This window comes from Tinamus guttatus, unplaced genomic scaffold, assembly GCF_059628265.1.
Source record: "Tinamus guttatus ecotype Peru unplaced genomic scaffold, ASM5962826v1 Tinamus_guttatus_pri_ptg000990l, whole genome shotgun sequence".
NCBI classification, from domain to species: domain Eukaryota; kingdom Metazoa; phylum Chordata; class Aves; order Tinamiformes; family Tinamidae; genus Tinamus; species Tinamus guttatus.
This window is the reverse complement of record NW_028289524.1, coordinates 122,667-142,362: the sequence shown is the minus strand read 5'-3', so window position 1 is coordinate 142,362 and position 19,696 is coordinate 122,667. Positions and strand designations below refer to the sequence as shown.

At 51.8% G+C, this 19,696-nt stretch overlaps 1 protein-coding gene and 1 pseudogene across 1 annotated transcript; both read left to right on the top strand.

Annotated features, from left to right (window-relative positions):
- The window catches only part of LOC148590930 (ATPase family AAA domain-containing protein 2-like), a 376,234-nt pseudogene that overhangs the window by 280,862 nt on the left and 75,676 nt on the right, over positions 1–19,696 (top strand).
- Positions 9,901–10,491, top strand: LOC148590931 (olfactory receptor 14C36-like). Its single transcript, XM_088538300.1, has one exon. It carries the CDS (start codon positions 9,901–9,903, stop codon positions 10,489–10,491), a length of 591 nt encoding a protein of 196 aa, XP_088394426.1.

The following is a 19,696-nucleotide window of genomic DNA, read 5'->3' as shown; positions in this document are numbered from 1 at the left end:
TTCCTCTCCCAATCTTCAATATCAGAGACACCAGCCATAGCACAGGTGACATAGACCTAGTTCTTTTGGAGGCTTTTGGCCATGGCAATGAACCTTGGCCATCTCCCCCTTGGGCTCTGCTACACTTTGCTATTTCTGTGCCTGTTTGCCTGCAGCCTGTAGACATCCAAACTGCTTCCCACCTTGCTCTCTGGGCAGCCTGTTCCAGTGCTCTGTCACCCTCACTGTTAAGAAATTTTTCCTTAAGTTCCTATGGAATTTTTGGTGCTTCAGTTTCCGGCCATTTCCTCTAGTCCTATCAGTGGCCACCACTGAAAAGAGACCAGCACCGTCCTCTGCACTCCCTCCCTTGAGGTATTTATATACACTGATTAGATCCCCTCTCAGCCTTCTCTTCTCCAGGCTGAACAGGCCCAACTCCCTCAGCCTCTCCTCATAGGGCAGATGTTCCAGGCCCCTGATCATCCTTGTAGCCCTGCGCTGGACTCTCTCCAGCAGCTCCACATCCCTCTTGTACTGTGGAGCCCAGAACTGGACACAGTACTCCAGATGCGGCCTCACTAGGGCTGAGTAGAGGGGCAGGATCACCTCCCTCGACCTGCTGGAGATGCTCTTCTTAATGCAGCCCAGGATTCCATTGGCCTTCTTGGTCACAAGAGCACACTGCTGCCTCATGGTCAACTAATCATCCACCATGACACCCAGGTCTTTCTCTGCAGAGCTGCTCTCCAGAAGGTCGGTCCACAGCCTGTACTGGTGTCTGGGGTTATTCCTCCCCAGGTGCAGAACCTTGCACTTGGCCTTGTTGAATTGCATGAGGTTTTTCACCGCCCAGTTGTCCAGTCTGTCCAGGTCCCTCTGGATGGCAGCGCAGCCCTCTGGGGTATCGGCTACTCCTCCCAGTTTCGTGTCATCAGCAAACTTCCTGAGGGAGCACTCTGAGCCTTCATCCAGGTCATTGATGAATAAATTGAACAGGACTGGACCAAGGACTGACCCCTGGGGGACCCCGCTAGCTACAGGCCTCTAACTAGACTCTGCACCGCTGATCACCACTCTCTGAGCTCTGCCATCCAGCCAGTTCCTAATCCACTTCACTGTGCACTCATCTATCCCACACTTCCGGAGCTTGCCCAGGAGGATGTTGTGAGGGACGGCGTCAAAAGCCTTGGTGAAGTCGAGATAGACGACATCCACCACTCTCCCCTCGTCTATCCAGCCGGTCATTTCATCATAGAAGGCTATCAGGTTAGTCAGGCAAGATTTCCCCTTGGTGAATCCATGCTGACTACTCTTGAGCACCTTCTTGTCCTCCATGTGCCTGGAGACAACGGCCAGTATGAGCCGTTCCATCACTTTCCTGGGGACGGAGGTGAGGCTCACTGGCATGTAGTTCCTGGGTCCTCCTTCTTGCCTTTTTTGAAGACTGGGGTGACACTGGCCTTCTTCCAGTCTTCCGGCACCTCCCCTGTTCTCCAGGATCTTTCAAAGATGATGGAGAGCGGCTTAGCTATGGCATCTGCCAGCTCACGCAGCACTCTGGGGTGCATCCCATCAGGGCCCATGGATTTGTGGGTATCAAGGTTCCTTAGGTGCTCTCTGGCCCAATCTTCTTCTACCCAGGGCAAGTCTTCCTCTACACCAGCTTCTTCTCTTGTACCTAGGGCCTGGGGCTCTAATGGGCTGCCCTTGGTAAACACCGAAGCAAAGAAGGCATTGAGCAAATCTGCTTTTTCTGTGTTATTTGTAACCAGGGTGCCCATCCCGTCCGCCAGCGGACCCACGTTTTCCCTGATTTTCCTTTTGCTGTTAATGTATTTGAAGATTTTTTTTTTGTTATTTTTAACGTCCTTGCCAGATTGCCTTCCAGCAGTGCCTTAGCTTTCCTTGTGGCACCAAGTCTGGACTCCTGTGCTTGGCCAATGTACTTGAAAAACACATGAAGTGTTAACCTGGCATCAGAGCAACCTGCACTTCGTCTTTGCTTATCTGCAATCAGGGACTCCCACTTTCTGCTCTACTCAGCCCCTGGGGAGACTTTGCTGCTAATGGTCCTCAAGAGGACCAATTAACTCTCCAAGAAAGTTGGCCATTTGCTTCTGACTGTAACTGCTGGAGAGATTTCCTCAATCTCCCCCAGGTTCTCAACCTCCTGGAGGTTCATAGACTCAGCACCAAATACTCCCAGGACTCATTAAAATGAATATATATATATATATCTAAGGATATGTCATATTTTTCTTCAATCTTCAATTCTTGGGTGGCTAATTGGAAAGCAATGTATTGAAATGAGCCAGATTTCAATGAGCACCTGAAAAAGAAGGATGGCTGCTTTTCAGCTTTCTTTTTCATTCTGTTTTCAGAAGAAAACCGACCATATTCTCCCATTCCTACAGTGTCTCCCAATGAAGTATGCACATGTGGGAAAAGCAGTGTTTTTGAGAGGAGACCTGTATGGACAACCTTCCTGTTCACATCCCCAACCCTGACATTTCTCTCCTCAGCCACTGGGGACTTGGATAGCTCTGGTTCAAATCTAGTCTTTTTCTGCTCCAGGCTGGAGCTGAATGTTACAGCTGTTGCAGTTCATCCGGTGTCCTATGAGATAGAAAAACTAATCACCTGTATGACAAGCATAAGCTTCATCCTCTGTCCTAAGAAACGGAATGCAATCCTGATCACTATGTTGAGTCCAAATTGCCTCCAGGGAGGTTCCCAGTCTACAAGGAATAACCTTCCTTGAGATGTTTTAGACAGATAGATAGAACAGCCTGCATAGAAACACTCTAAAACAGCTAGCTGAAGAAGTAACTGCACTCCTGAAAGGCAAGGCAAGATTGAAATTCTCCACTTGCTCAAAGGAGCAACTGGAGAGGTATCTGAATAATAAAGAGAAATCACAGAATCATAGAATGATTATAGTTGGAAAACACCTTCAAGATCATTGAGTCCAATCGTAAAACCTTCAACACCATATCTGTTAAACCATGTCTCTAAGTGCCTCATCTACACATTTCTTAAATACTGCCCCACCACTTCTTCAGGCAGCCTGTTCCAATGCTTGATTACTTTTTCTGTGTAGAATTTTCTCCTAAAATCTATACTGAACCTCCCCTGGCACAACTTGAGGCCTTCTCCTCTTGTCCTATTTTCATATATGGGGGAGGAGTTCAATCCTGCCTCACTACAACCTCCTTTAAGGCAGTTGTAAAGAGCGAGGTCATCCCTGACCTTCCTCTTCTCCACACTAAATAACTCCAACTCCCTCAGCCACACCTCATAAGGTCTGTGCTCCAGTCCCTTTACCAGCTTTGTTCCTCCTCTTTGGAGTCACTCCAGCACCTCCATGTCTTCCTCGTAGTGAGGGGCCCCAAATAGAACACGGGATTCAAGGTGTGGCCTCATTAATGCTGAGTACAGGGGGATGATCGCTTCCCTGGTCCTGCTGGCTACACTGTTTCTGATACAAGTCAGGATGCCTTTGGCCTTCTTGACCATCTGGGCACACTGTTGGCTCATGGTCAGATGGCTGTCGATCAACACCTGCAGATCCTTTCCTGCCACGCAGCTCTCCAGCCACTCAGCCTCAAGCCTGTAGCTGCATGGGGTTCTTGTGAGTGAGGTGCAGGATCCAGCACTTGGCCTTGTTGAAACCCATACAGTTGGCCTCAGCCTATCGATCCAGACTGTCCAGATCCTCCCCTAGAGCCTTCCTGCCCTCAAGTTGATCAAATGTTCCTTTGAGCTTGGTGTTGTCTGCAAACTTGCTGAAGGTGCACTCAATCCCCTTATCCCTTATTCAGATCATTGACAAAGATATTAAAGAGGACTCAACCCAACACTGACCCTGGGGGAACACCGCTCGTGATGAGCCACCAGCTGGATTTAACCATTCACCACCACTCTCTGGGCCTGGCCATCTTCTCCGTTTTATTCCCAGCAAAGAGTACACCTTTCTAAGCCCTGAGCTGCCAGCTTCTCCAGGACAATGTAGTGGAAGACTGTGTCAAGAACCTTCCTAAAGTGTACTGAGACCATGTCCACAGCCTTTCCCTCATCCATTAGGCAGGTCACCTGGTCTGAGGAGATCAAGCTGGTCAGGCAGGACCTGCTTTTCATGAACCCATATTGCTCCAGCCTGATTCCCTGCTTATCAAGGACATGCTGTATGATCGCCCTCAATATGATCTGCTCCATAACTTTCCCCAATACTGAGGTCACGCTGACAGGCCTGTAGTTTCCCTGGATCCTCCATCTTGCCAACATTGGCAAGTCTCTAGCCATCTGGGACCTCCCCTGTTGGCCAGGACTGCTGATAGATGATGGAGAGTGGCTTGACGAGCACTTCCGCCAGCTCCCTCAGAACCTTTGGGTGGATGCCATCTGGACCCATAGATGGACATGTGAGTGTCCAAGTGGAGTACCAGGTCATTGATTGTTTCCTCCTGATTTATGGGGGAGTTGTTCTGCTCTACACAGGTGTCTTCTAGCTCAGGAGGCAAGCACCTTGAGGAGAACTGATCTTGTTGTTAAAGACTGAGACAAACTAGGCATTAAGTTCCTCAGACTTGGCCTCGTCCTTTGGGATCCCCATCCTCATCCCTATTCAATGCAATTGTCAGGGATTGCAGCTGGTCTCTGCTCTTAGCAGAGAATGTTAACCTTGAAAAGATTAGAGTGTATCTATGAGATAGGGAGTTCACACGGAGACAGGAGAAAGTTATTAACAAGTTTTAAGGAGGTTTTGGCCATGGAGCAGAAACTGGCCAAGCTAAGAATCATCCAATCATAACTCTGTCACTAGCTACTGACCTTTGTAGTCCTCACCAATAAGCAGCAGCCACGACGAGGAAACCTCGGTATAAATAATGTACCTAGAAAACAATAAAGCGTAGTTTGCGTTGCATCTACCCCAGTTATTTGTGCTTTTGGCTGCCACGACTGAGACATGCAATAAAGGATGGAGATTCTTCTTGGCCCTTCTCTTCTTATTAATGTATTTGTAGAAACATTTTTGTTGTCTTTTACAGTGACGGCCAGATTGAGTTCTATCTGAGCTTTCACCTTTCTGATTTCCTCCCTAGATACTCTAGTGATGCCCTTGTACTCTTCCAAGTTGTCTGCCTCTTCTTCCAAAGGTGGTAAACTCTGTTTTTTTTTTGTTTCTTGGAGTCTCTGTGACAGCTGCCTATTCAGCCAAGCTGGTCTTCTTCCCCTCCGACTCATCTTACAGCACACAGGGATGGCCCGTTCCTGCATCTTTAACATTTCCTTTTTGAGAAAAGTCCAGCTTTCTTGGACCCCTTTGCTCTTCAGGACCATCCCTGCCGCTGCTGGTGGCCCCTCAGCAGCGACCTCAGTGCCAGCACCCGCCGTGAGCCTCCTGCTGGCCCAGCAGCTCCTCGGGCAGGGGGACCTCGCTCGCGCACAGCCCAGCGTGGGCTGCTGCCGCCGCGGGCTGCAGGGACACCAGGTTCCTCGGCAGAGCCGCCCCGGCCAGGAAGGGGCTGCTGACGTCACAACCGGCTGCACGGCCTGGCCTATCAGGGGCTGCGGCAGCAGTGACGTCACCAGCCGACGCCCACGCGTCAGCACAGAGCCAGCCCTGCAGAGAGCAGGGGCCTCCCGGCAGCGTCCCCGCAATGGCCTCCGTGTCCCTGCCCGCTGCTGAGACACCCCTGGCCTCACAGGCAGCGCCTGCTGCTGCCCCGGCAGCTCCGCGCACACAAGGGACCTCCCCGCGTGTCTGCACCAGACCCCGCTGCCGGCCGCGCTGCTGCTGGGACAGGGGCAGCTCCAGAGTCCAAGTGACCTCCCAGTCAGCAGCAGTGCCATGCGCCTTCCACCGGCCTACTAGGTGCTTGCAAGCATTCACTTGACCATGCTGACTTTCTGGCAGAGCTCTTGTGGACCAACAAAGCAGATGGGCTGCAAACCGTTCCTGTCCCTGCAGCTGCTCCGATGCAGGAGAGCTGCCACATGGTGACCTGCATTTTCATCCCCACAAAGGTGCCTTTTGTCTTGGAGGGCTACTCTGACTCACACACGCCCTCATCAAGCCTGACTACCACAGGCAGACTGCTGTCAGAACATCCCCTGAGGGCAAAAGTTGCTGCTAAGCAGAACATGCCCTGAAGATCACAAGGGTGCAAAGCAGCTCTGCAGAGAAGGACCTTGGAATCCTGATGGATTACAGACTGACCAAGAGCCAGCAATGTGACCTTTGGCCAAAACGGCCTATGGGACCCTGGCCTGCATTAGGAAGAGCTTTTCCAGCAGGTTGAGGAAGGTCATCCTGCCTCTCTACTCAGCCTTGGTGAAGCCACAAGTGGAATATGGTCTGCAGTTCTGGGCTCCCCAGTACAAGAGGGACAAGGAGCTACTGGAGAGAGTCCAGTGTGCGGCCACAAAGTTGATCAAGGGACTGAAGCATCTCAGCCATGAGGACAGGCTGAGAGAGCTGGGCCAGCTTAGTCTGGAGAAGAAAAGGCTGAGAGGGGATCTTATCAACATGTACAAATACCTGAAGGGAAGGTGTCAAGAAGAGAAGGGAAAGGGGGGAATAGACTCTTTTCAGTGGTGCCCAGCAATAGAATAAGTGACAATGGACACAAAGTGAAGCACAGGAAGTTCTGCCTGAATTTGAGGAAAAACGTTTTGACTGTGAGGGTGACAGAGCACTGGCATGGGCTGTCCAGAAACCTTGTGGAATCTCCTTCTGTGGAGATATTCCAAACCTGCCTGGGCACGATCCTCTGCAATGTGCTGTAGGTGGCACTGTTTGATTGCGGGAGTTGGAGGGTGGACTAGATCACCTGCAAAGGTCCATTCCAACCTGAACCATTCTGTAATTCTGTAAAATGCCTGCAGCGAAATATATTAACCTTTTGAGTAGTAGGGATCTGCCTGTCCCTCAGCTTGAGAGTGAGTGGTGCTCTAGTAGGAGTAGAAGGCATGCAGGCCATTTGAGAGGGCCAGGGAAATTCCCGGTCTGGCATGCAGCTGAAGCTCCAGAAGGATGCGGGTTATCACACTTCCTCCACCAGAGCAAGCACACTACATGCCTTGAGCCACCCCTGTCTCTTCCAATGTCACCAGATGCTTTTGTGTGAACAAGTGAATCCATATCCAGTGATTCCCTTAAGAACGTAGACAAGGGGCTCTCAAGTAGATGTCTGTGTTGTGCACACTTAGCTTGGCAAGGGGAATGCCACCTTCTATGTATTTCTGCAGTTCATGGAATTTAGTTGAACCTCCTCCAAGCCAGGGTCTTCTAAATAGGCATCGTGGTGCCTCGAACAAGTCTTCTGAATCCACACCTGCATCATGGGCCAATGAGCTCCCTTCTTATCGCTGTCTGGATGTCCTGCCTATTTAAGAGATTTGAATTGGGGCTTTCAGAGTGGGATATTTCCAACTTTCATAGTCATCCTGTGATGAAAGAGCTTGCAATGTTGAAATCAGTCTCCCTGTGCTCTTTACCGAAGCAAAATAGCTGATTACTTCAGGGACATTTTCCCCGGAGGAGGGAGCACAAGGGACGGAAAAATTGGTGAGTTCAGCTGTTCCTCTGCTCCTGAGCAGGGCCAGGCTCCTGGGATGGAGGCAGATCGTGGCAACCAGGCATCACTGCCCAGAGACAGCATGTGCAGGAGCAGCTCCTATGCCAAGAGCAGCAGGGCTGCGGTCACTGCCTGCTGCTGCAGACAGGAGCGAAGTCAGAGGAGTGAAAGGCAGCGTGGAGTGGGAGGACAGAGGAGAGCTTGTTGTGGGAGAAGTCTTCACAACCTCTTGACACAGTAAGTCTCTGGCTGCAGGGCAATTCTGCAGAGTTTCTGGAGGGGTCTTCAGCACGCAGTCCATGCCCTTACTGAAAGTGTTCTTAGCATTTCTCTCCTGGCTTCTCTAGTGCAGAGCAGGGATTCCCTGCCGCAGCATCACAGGGACAGGGCATCCTGCTCCCTCCTCCCAGGGAAGCTGCAGGGATGTGAAGCTGGGTGTGCACACCAATCTGTGCAGGGCTGTACTTGAGAGCAGTGTCGTTGCACCCCAGGGTGCCGTGTGCCCAGGGCAGTGATTCAGCCGACTAGGAGGTCAGCACTCAGCCTGACAGGGCGCTGCAGGGAGAAGCTCTGCATGAGAGGAGAGATCCCACCTGGGCAGGTTCATTCTCCAGCTCAGAGGCTGCTGCGTGGGGTCAGGGCTGCTCACAGCTCAGCCTCACCCACACAACATATCTGGAAGGGGCTTTTCAAGAGGACACTCCTGGCGAGCTTCTATGAAAGGGAAGGCAATCTCCAGAGGGCCAGATTTTGTTTTCTATCTTTGGAAAGTCATCAATCAAAGGGGAAGTTTTAGGTTTAAATGTCTGAAGGAGAGTTCTGCAAGTTCTGCTCCGAGGGATCAATAGGTCTGCAAGGATCCCTGAACATTCCTTCCTGAACATGCCTTTTCACCTGTGGGCAGCAGCAATATCCCCTTTTCAGCTCCCATCATTCTCATTGTGCTTAGTCTCACTCCGCTCTCGAGGGGAAGGGCTCTAGGGCATCTTTCACCTCTTCTGCAGTCAGATTTCCAGAACAGCAGAGCTGCCTCTCTCCTGCCACATGTCTGTTTCTCACTGCAAGGCACAGGGGCTGAGAACCGCTGTCCTGGGAGGACACACTGTCTAGGAGGTGCAACCTGGGGATGGTGCTGCTCTGTCCCGCTGTCCTCCCTTGGCAGCAGAGTCACAGTGTCTCTCCTCATTTCTCTATCTCTCCTTTCTGCCCTTGTTCTTGCACTCAGCTGGGGCTTCACAGGCAAATACAGACAGCCACCCTGAGTGCCATGGAGGTGTTTGATTAGGGGTGAGGTGTCCAGGGCCTGTTCTCATCCCAGGGTGCTGGGCGATGTGGCTGGAGGGACTGAGGAAAGTGTTGGCTTTTTGGTGTGATTATGCAAGTCAGGAGCAGTGTCCTGTTCTCTCCATCATGTCTCCATCTCGGGCTAAGAGGGAGAGCAGAGTTAGATCAGTGATTTGAAACCAGCAGATAGCAGATGGACTTAACAGCACACCTCGCTCTGCACTAAGCAGCAGAGAGCCCGTTTCCCTCTCTGCTCTGTTTAATGTTCATGCTTGCAGCAATAAAAGCATATGTGCCTCTAAAGAACCCACACCAGATGTAATGGCAGAATTGAAAATTACCAAACAAAATAACTGTAAAAAAAATCAATGCTAAGCCTCTCTTCTTCAGCAGAACAACGTTAGAATTATATGCAGGGATACTAAGGGATCTTTCCTGTTAAAGGTGGATGTCCTCTCACACCCATTGTGACATACCATGGGCTTAGAGTGGGACAGGCCCCTGTTCCTCACAGAAGAGTCAGCAGTAGCTGAGGCTCAGGAGCTGAAAAAGGTCATTCCGAGAAGGACAAAACAATTTTCTCTTCACTGCTAGGGGCTGGTGGTTGGGGGCAGGTGAAGCATTTCTATAAAGCTTTCTCGGAGAAAATTCTTCTAAGTTGTCACTGTCTTTTTTTCTTTGGACAGTTTTCCTGTACCCCATGGAGCAGATATCCAATAGCAGCTCCCTCAAAGAGTTCCTCCTGCTGCTGTCCTCAGACAGGCGGGAGCTGCAGCTCTTGCACTTCTCACTCTTCCTGGACATCTACCTGGCTGCCCTCCTGGCCAACGGCCTCATCATCACAGCCGTAGCCTGCGACCACCACCTCCACACCCCCATGTACTTCTTCCTCCTCAACCTCTCCCTCCTCAACCTTGGCTCCATCTCCACCACTGTCCCCAAATCCATGGCCAATTCCCTGATGGACATCAGGGCCATTTCCTATGTGGGATGTGTTGGGCAGGTCTTAAGTTGTACTGTTTTCATATCAGCTGAGTATTCTCTTCTCACAGTCATGGCCTATGACCGCTCCGTTGCCATCTGCAGACCCCTGCACTATGGGACCCTCCTGGACAGCAGAGCCTGTGTGAAAATGACAGCAGCTGCCTGGGCCAGTGGCTTTCTCCATGCTCTCCTGCACACAGGGAACACATTTTCCCTACCCCTCTGCCAAGGCAATGTGGTGGAGCAGTTCTTCTGTGAGATCCCCCAGATCCTCAAGCTCTCCTGCTCAGACTCCTACCTCAGAGAAGTTGGGTTTCTTGGTGTAAGTGCCTTTCTATGCATGGGATGTTTCATTTTCATTGTGGTATCCTACGTTCAGATCTTCACAGTTGTGCTGAGGATCCCCTCTGAGCAGGGCCGGCACAAAGCCTTTTCCATGTGCCTCCCGCACCTGGCCGTGATCAACCTGTTTCTCAGCACTTCATTTTTTGCCTACCTGAAGCCCCCCTCCATCTCCTCCTCAGCTCTGGATCTGGTGGTGGCTCTTCTATATGCGGTGGTGCCTCCAACTCTGAACCCCCTCATCTACAGCCTGAGGAACAAGGAGCTCAAGGACGCAGTGAGGAAACTTGTTACAAGGGTCCAGTGTCAGCAACAATAACCGCCTCTTGTGCAAACACTCCCCAGTTATAGGCTGTCTGGCATCAAGGCTTTATACTTTTCCTTCCTCCCTCCCTCCCTCCCTCCCTCCCTCCCTCCCTTCCTTCCTTCCTTCCTTCCTTCCTTCCTTCCTTCCTTCCTTCCTTCCTTCCTTCCTTCCTTCCTTCCTCCCTTTCTTCCTTCCTTCGCTTTTCTCTCTTCTACTCTTTCTCCTTTTCTCTCTTTCTCTTTTTTTTTCTTCTGATGCATTCACATAAAAAATAAATAAGTGAATATTTGTATCTTCTCCAGAGACAGTGTGCAGCAGGAAGCAGCTCTCCCTTCACAGCAGCTGAGGGGACATACACCTGGAGCTCTGCTGGTCAGAGCTCCCCCAGGTGTCATGTCCCTCAGTGCAGTGAGGAGAGTTTCCCTGTGCAATGTCTCTTCCTGCTCTGGCACCAAGGGAGCTCCAGGGCACAGAGTTTGGCTCAGACGAGTACAGATGGGGTGAGACCATGGGTCCCCTGTCCATTGGGAGAGCTCAGCTGCTCCAGGCACAGTCAGCATGTCATCTCACAACCCTCTCCTGCAAGGGTGTCAGCCATGTGTCACCGTGGGCTCATCCTTTCCCTCTACAGAGCTCCAACTTGTGGGAGAGGGGGAACATTGGAGAGGAGGGGACTCAGGCAGCCGTTTGTGAGGACAGACCCCGTACTTGACAGCATCATCCCCACAGTGACAGCAGCCTTTCTGTGGGGGTGGCAGCTTTCCTGGAGACACCTCCCAGCAGAGCAACAGGACTCTTTTTTTAAGAGTCGCTCTCTTCATTTCCATGCTGTCCTTCCATGTTCTATTCTGTGGATATGGTCCAGCATCTCCCATACCCTGAGGGTCACAGGGTTGTGTTTCCATGTGCATGTGTCCTAGAACAACAGGCAGGACGAGTCCTTGGGCTCCCTTACACCACAGCTGGACTCCAAAATAACATTTCCATAATAAAGGGGGATCTGCCCTGTCATCAGCTTAAATCTGGCCCTCCTTCAGAAACTGAAGTCAAAAAATATGCCCAAGGGTGTGCAACCCCAAAAGGGCCTGCTCTTCTGCTTGTGAACTCCAGGAGATCCAAGTGATGAGCTCAGTGTTCCCGGGTGCTCTGTTAGCCGGAATCCAGGGTTCATCGCTCAGTGACCAGTGGACATGGGCAATGGGCTCTGCATTGCCTGTGCCAGGCTGCCCCACATGTGACCGTGTTAGTGAGAGATGCTTCTGGAGGGGCATCCAAACCCCCAGGGGAGCTCCAGGGGCAGCGCGTGCAGCTTTACTGAGCCAGGGGGATTCACAGTGCAGTGACCAGAAGGGAGAGCACTAAATCCAGGTGCACACAGGGAAAGGAGAGCTCTGCAATCCCGAAACAGAGACCCGGGAGGCCCAGGGAAGGGGCACTGGAGGGTACTGTCCATCAGCACACACCTGAGCCAGCAGAATCAGCAGTGCTGATCCCTGTCCAGCTGGCTCTGCTTCACACACTGGCCAGCGTGGCCCTTAGCCCCACATCAGGGCTGCTCCACGTGGGAGCTGGGAGCTGAGAGTGCTGGCAGGGCAGGCAGGGGAGGTACCCCCTGAGAAGAGGTGACATCCCACGGTGCCAGTACAAGAGGAGCAGAGCAGCTTTGGGGATGTTAACGGGCGTCAGGCACAGTCTAGTGATGGCCACACAGGACCAGAAGCCACCAAGCAGTGCAGGTTTGTGGGGGACATGGACTGGAGACCTCCAGAGGTCGCTCCTCACCACAACTGCTCTGCAACTCAATGACTTCTTTTGCCTCATCCCCTGATCCAGAAGCATTGGAAGTTCATTCTGCATGAAGATCCTGGTGCTCCTATCTTCGAGCTGGCATCCCCGAAGCCTGGAGACCGGTCCCCACAAAGACATCTCCTGCCCAGAGCCAAAGTTGTGCAGCTGAGGGCAACGGTCTTTGCCCCAATTCCCCTGCTCTCCTCCTGCTTCCACCACCACAAATGCTGTGCCCATGTCAAACCCTTCAGGCTCCAGACTGCCCCGGGGCCTGAGGCAGCTCCAGCTCCTCCAGGGCTGCGCTGCAGCCGTTCAGGATTGGGCTAAGGTGCATCTGGCACCACAAGGGTGGGTAGGAGAGGGCAACCCTCTCTGCCATGCTGGGGCTGGTGCTGGGCACAGCTTTTCCCTGGGAGCTCCCTGCAGAGTCGCTCCAGGGGATTCTCCACCTCTGCTCTGGCAGCAGCACCAGTGCTCAGGGTGCCGGTGTGGGAGTGCACAGAGGACAGGAGGGGATGGGCTGCTCCAGGGGAGCGTTGAGACCTGCTCTGTGCATGCAGGAATGAAGAGAGGAAATGCAGAGCTCGGCTGGAGCTGGAAAGAGAGAGGGGAGGGGAGGGCAACACAGAGGCCTCCTGCCAGCACATCCAGAGCACAAGGAAGGAGGGAGGGAAATGGGGGCTGCTGCTCAGCGGGGTCAGGTCTGGGGCAGCCGAGGAGCAGGTCCCTGCCCACCCCAGGCTGTGCCCCACACAGGGCTCCGCACGCAGCTGGGCTGCAGGACCTGCTGGGCTCTGCTGCACAAGAGAGGTCGTGTAAGCCTGGCCTGTTCCTCTCCCTTGGGATATGGGGACCTGCAGAAGGATGGAGCTGGCCAGGGACCGCCCCACAGCTGGATGGGAACTCAGGTGTATGACAGTACAAATGGGATTCCCATTAACCTGTCTTTACAAAGTTCTCGTTGCCACCACACTGAGCATCCCCAGCTGCCAGAAAGGAATACGATGAAAACAGCTCCAGACCCCTTTTTTATTTCTTTGCTACATTTTGTTTTTTATACCCTGCGTTGAGCTGAGCCTTGTCCACACTCCCCCTACCCAACTCATGCTGGTCTGTCTCACTCAGGGAGACATTCGCTCTCTTTTGATTAACATGGTCAAAGGCATTTGCACAACCACTTGATCCGCTCAGCTGCAAGATGGTCAATTGCTTCACTCAAGTCTTGCAGCTTATCTAAAACAAGGGCCACCCTGCCGTCCCACCCTTCTGCTTTCCTTGCAAGAACTGTGGTCCATCAAACGCTATGTTCTTCCCACAACCTCCTTCCATTGCAGGAATTTATTGGTCAGTTGTGAAGGAAATTTATATTATACTCTAGTTATGCAGGAAACAACATGCAAGCCTGTGTGCCCTGTGAGCAGAACATCTCAGCTGACCTTCCACAGCCCCGCTCTTCTAATAAAACTGAAGTGCTGCAAAGAAAGCTGGCTAATCCAGCCAGAGGTACAAAGGGTTACACTAGAAGTGCAAAATCAGCCCCAATGGCCCATTTCAGGTCTGCACAGAACTAACTCACACTATAACATGGCAAAGGGATTGGCGGAACTAAGAGTTGTGGATGGATCTGATTCATCATGTAAAATAATGTATATGTAAAAATTTAGCCCTGCTTAAAAGTTAGACAGAAAAATGTTCAGGATCCTTCTGGTGCTCCTAGCCAAGAGGCACCTTCTTCCTAGTAATCATATGCAGCAACTAAGAAATATCATTTCTTCTGCTTAAAAAGGGCTCTGGTGCCTAAAGAAGGAAACTTCTGCCCTGTCCCATATTGTCCTTCATCTGACTTGGACCAAAAGAGCAACCCCCAGGAGAAATCTGTACTGAGGCTCAACAAAGCATCTTGTCCTATGGCCATGCTTTGCACTGTTTCATCCCACATGCCTTGGATCCTGGCTTTGAAAAATGCCTAGCCTGAAGGTAGCCCTGAAGTCCTGGTTTCCTCACCAAACACCAAACCTCTAAACAACCCCAAAGTCGTGCCTTCTTGCACAGCTCTGCCCAGTGCAGAGGCCTCTTAGTGCAGGGGAGTAGAGGGGACTTCTCCAGTGCCCCACTGGAAATACTTCACATCCTTTGGTACTATCTGGAGACATTCCTGAAGGATTTATCAGCAAGTCCTGGATAACAACAGGGGTGAGTGGAGGGTACTGCTTTCCAGGATTGTTGTCTGCCTCGCTGGGCCATCTCCATGGCAGTGGCCTACAGAGCCCCTGATGACACGAGCTGTCCCCCTCCTTTGAACATCCTCTCTTAAGGTATTTATAAGCACTGATAAGATCCCCTCTCCAACGAGGACACCATTGGCCTTCTCCGCCACAGGCCTTCATTGCTGGCTCATGGACAACTACTTGGCCACCAGGATGCACAGGTCCTTTTTTGCGCAGCTGCTCTCCAGCAGATCAACCCCCACCTGTCCTGGTGCAGGGAGTTATTTCTCCCCATGTGCTGGTCTTGACTGTGTTGAACTTCATGAGGTTCATCTACCCCCAACTCTCCAGCCTGTCCAGGTCCCCCTGAACAGCTGCACAGCCCTCCAAAGCACCACCGCTCCTCCCAGGTTTATATCCTCAGCAAACCTGCTGCACTCTGTCCCTTCATGCAGGTCACAAATGAATAAACTGAACAGGACTGGACCTCTGGGGGACACTGCTAGCTACAGGCCTCCAACAAGGCTCTGCGCCACTGAATCACAACCCTAAAACATAGAACCAGCTGCCCAGATGGAGGTGACCTCACAGGTACAAACCCACCACATCCCTGCTGCTGCCTGTGGCCTTCAGAGACAGCAGCTTCCTTAAACCCCTTCCCCACACAGGAACCACTGCTGCCCTCTCAGCTCCTCTCACCACAGAGACCCCCCACCCACCGCCCACGCCTGCCTGCCTGCTGCCGGCCAATCAGGCACTCACAAAGACATGACGTCACAGCACCGTCCCGCCCAGCTCTCTGGCCCTGCCCTCCAGGGCAGCAATGGCCTCCCCAGCCCTTCCCCGCCAGGAGCCCAGCCCAGGCTCAGCAGCTGCTCCGCGGAGATGATCTCAGCAGCGCAGAGCCCCGCAGGGCCCGGCTGCTGCCCAATGAGGCGCTGCGGGAGCGGTGACCTCACAGTCACCAGGCAGAGCCAGCCCTGCTGCTGCCCAATCAGCTCTGCCCACAGCGGGGACCTCCCAAGCAGCAGCCACGCCCTCTCCCTGCAGCTGGCCTATCAGGGGCTGCGGCAGCAGTGACCTCCTCGTGCACAGTGCAGCCATTGGCTGTGAGGCCCCGCGGGGCTCCTGGCTGTGCTGGGGTCTGTGTGGGGCTGGGGCAGGGAGGGGAGTCCAGCTTGGGGCTGCGGGTGCTGGGGGTGCTGGTGTGGGGGCCTGGGGGGCTGTGTGAGCTGCTGTGTTGGGCTCAGCCAGCACTGCCCACCCCGGCGTGGGGGAGAAGAGGGGCAGCCAGTGCCAGGGAAACCTGCCCCGGATTCTCTCCTTCTGCCCCCAGCACCCACACAAGGGTTGGAGCTGCCCCACGGGAGCCCTGGGGCTGGGCCCCAGCCCCAGGGGTCCTGGCTGCCACATTGTCCCCTGAGCAAGGTGGGACCCTCAGGCAGGACTCTTGTGGCAGCCTCCAGCCCTGAGCAGCTGCTGTCACAGCCCGGGATCCACAGGGGTCTTTGCAGTGATAGTTTCTGTGTGACACCTCGGGAAGGAGCTCCCGAAGCTGGGAGTCTTGGTGGAGAGCAGCAGGATCACTGGGAACAAGAACTGAGGTCCAGGATGTGGGTGTTGATCCAGCAGTCCCCATCTCAGTCGTCAGTCCCCCTCTCATTTGACTCAATCAGCAGTTTGTGAGATGACCAGCTCCCTGCTCTGCAGCTGATGAAGCTGGTGAATATCCCTGCAACCTCCCTTCATGCTCTTCCTCATCTCTGCATCGTCCTGGGGACCATCATAAAGAAGAGAAATCCCATCTCCCTGGAATCCTGTCAGAGAGGTGGCTTTCCAAGTCACTGCCAAAGGAAGGACTTCTTTGGGTTGCTTATTCAGTCTGTGGCAGCTCATCGGTGATGCTGTGAGCCCAGATCTTCATGCTCTGGGTCTTGGCCCATTCCCTCCCATGCCTCCTGTGCATCTACGTAAGTCTCCCATTCCTACATGTCCTGTTTAAAGTGGCAATTTCTAACATTCTCTTTAGGGCACTATCTGGACACATTGTGACTCCTCCCGATAACTCTGTTCACTCAGGGACCCAGCGGCTGGTTTGCCCTTTAGGGAGGTTAAAGCTTGCTCTGTCTTTCTGCAGTCTGCCCCATTAGCTGAGTCCTTACTATATGTACGGATTGTATGGACCTAGCATACATTCAAAGAGTGTCATTATTTTCCATGAAACTATACTCTGCTTTATTTTTTCGTTTCTTTGTAACTAAAAGAAGATCACCCTGTGCCTGTTGGCAGACAGTTGTCTAAGTAAAGCAGGTGAGAATTGGGGCAGGTGAGCTATAACATTGAGTGCAGACTTAGGTGGACAAAGGCTAGCTTTCAACATGAGTGATTTAAATTCCCAAGAGGCTGATGAGGGAACTGGTAGGGCTGGGAAGATGGGGGAGGAAGATTATGCATACAGTGCCTGATCTCTGGGACACTGCTTTTCCTACATATGCTGACTTCATTAGGAGTCACTCTGGATGGCTGTGAATGGGATGGTGTACTGTCAGCTCTTCTTTAGAATAATAATTGAAAACTTTAAAGAGATGAAATACTTGTATATGATTGTTGTCTTCAGCTTTCAGCTAGATTCCCCAGACCTCTCCAATTAGCCATGGACACTTGAAGGAAATAGCAGGGAGAGTCCGGGTTTATCAGGACATTTTGCTTTTTAATGAGCTTCATGCAGTACTTGGAGCTGAGTCCATGAATTGCAGCTATTGAAAGGAGATTAAAGAAATCCGTGAAGAAGTCAAAGTCAGAAGGAAACCCTAAAGATTTGTAGAGCACTAATGGATCCCACTGGGGCCATTAACTACAACAACTCACCAGGGGCTGATTAAAGCTAAAAAATTTAATCATCAATAATAGGTAGAGAAAATACTCAGGTGACCCTCATGCTGAATACACCCTTGATGTGTTTTATCAAGGGAAATGGCCAAGCATAGGCAGAGGAACCCTGGGAAGGGAGATCCTTTCCTCCATGTGTTGCCCATGTCTCTTCCTGGCATCAGTGTTTCGGTGAGGGTGTGCAATGCTGAGCGCAGGACAAACACATGACACCTTTGCCCCCTTTATCCTTCTGGGGACCCTGGGAGAAGTCCTAGTGATTCCTGGTAGGCCTCGGTAACAGACACAACAGCCATAGTCAAGAGGATAAAGACCTCCATTCTGTTGGGGCCTTGGCAGCGCCCTTGGCCATCTCTACCACAGGTCATCGTAGACCTGCTCCTGTGTCCCTGCAGACTATAGACACCCAATCTGCTTCCCCAGCAAGGTCTCACAAGAGGTTCTCCTTCCCTTCCTTGATGGCTTTTCCATCCTCAGTGGCTGTTTCTTGAAACACAAAGCCACTGGTGGTGACAGACTTGCTCTGGGTGCCCTGTAGCATCATTGCTCTACCCTTCAAGTGATATTTCTTTATCCTATTGACCAATCTGAGCTTCCCAAGCTGTATTTTGGTCCTGTTTCCTCTTTTCATGCTGCTTCCCACTACCATGGAAAACTCTTGGCAGCCCCACAATGTGGGGACGAATATAACCTGGTGTGTCACAACAGAGTGGAACGTGAGGAACTGAAGTGCCAAAGCCTGATCGACAGGCCCGAGTTGGGGTTGACTTAGAGATGAATACGGCCCTGCCTTTGCAGTACACAACACTCGCCTGTAAAATTGTTCATGCCAGCTTGCATGGAGGCTTATTAAACTGTAGCTTTTTTAAGCTCTCATGCAGCTGTTTTTGACCTTGAAGGGAACGCTCCCATCCAAGGCCTGGACTCTGACCAGATCCCCATCCCACATGATAGGGAAAGTATGCCACATCAGATGTTACCACTCACAAACAAAATGCAAGTTATCATGATTTGCTGATTTGGCTCAATAAAAGATGGACACTCTTGCCGTGATTTTGGAGACCTCATGGGTGGATGCACCACGTAAGACTTCCCAGTTGCCAGGAAGGTTCTCCAAATCCTCACCATAACAGGTACTCCCCAGCGAATGCGGATCTGTATGACAGTAACATATTTAGGCAATTGGTGATGTATCTTTTAATCACTATTCTCTTTCTCGTATAGTAATGGTTAGGTGCATTACCTTGCTTATTTTGTCTGTTGCTAAAACCGAGTGTGCAATAAGCTATTTTGTTAAATGTATCATTCTGTACTGCCTTAATATTAATAGTGAAATAAGACCATTCTTTCCAGTGGTGTCTGATTCTTTCTGTCGCCCTGTCTCCCCAGTCAATTGGCAAAATACCGTGTTCTCTGCAGCTCTCAGGATGCAAGGTTGGCCTCTGATTTTCAACCTTGCAGGCCACAGTATTTCTGAAGGCAGCTGTACTTCTGGTCTGGTGCTGCTTCCTGCAGGTGGTACCCTCAAATCAAGATCGGTTGGAGGGGGCCACAAGTGTTTCCAGCCAGCTCTGAAGAGGTAACCAAGGACTCAAGTTGTATGTGGAGTTCTCTCAGGCAGCAGTTGCCTGCTCCAGGGTAGTGAACAGGCAAGTGTTAGTGTACTCTTCATTTGGTAAACGGGTGTCCTGGTTTTCATGCGATGTTTCTTAGTTGAGTCACAAATTCCTCCTGCCTGGATCCTGTGGTGTAAAGAAAGAAGGACAACTCTCCAGAGCTCCATGCTTTCTGTCCTTTCTTTTGTCCAAACCTGATTTCTGGGCTCTGCATAGCAGTCAGCAGATGGTCTGGAGGTGTGGATCTTGTCACCTCGGGTCCTGCCTTAGAGCACGTTCACTTAAAATGCAGTGGGTATTGTTGGTAGGTAAAACTGTCTTTCGTTTTGCCAGGGTCAAGGAGGACAAAGAGCAGGAGCAGTCCTTGTGGTTTTGTTCTGATTGCAGGTCAAGTTTGTTCAGTGTCTCGTGCCTCAGCTGTGCTTTAGTAACATCCACGAGCTGCTGTAGGTTCAGACAAGCCCTGGAAGCAGCAGTCCTCTTCCCCTGTGACCCTCTTCATCCTGCCGGGGCTCATTTTCAGCCAGAAACCCCTCTCAGCACACACCTCCCCATACGGTGAAAGGCAGGAGTACAGGACTGTAGAGGAAGGGCCACATGCCGTGTGTGACAACATGGCTTTCCATCCGCATGGGTGACTGTGACACCACCCGCTAATCTCCCCTCCTGACCACCTTCCAAGGGGAAGAAGAGCTTAGTTCCAGTGCAGGTGCTATT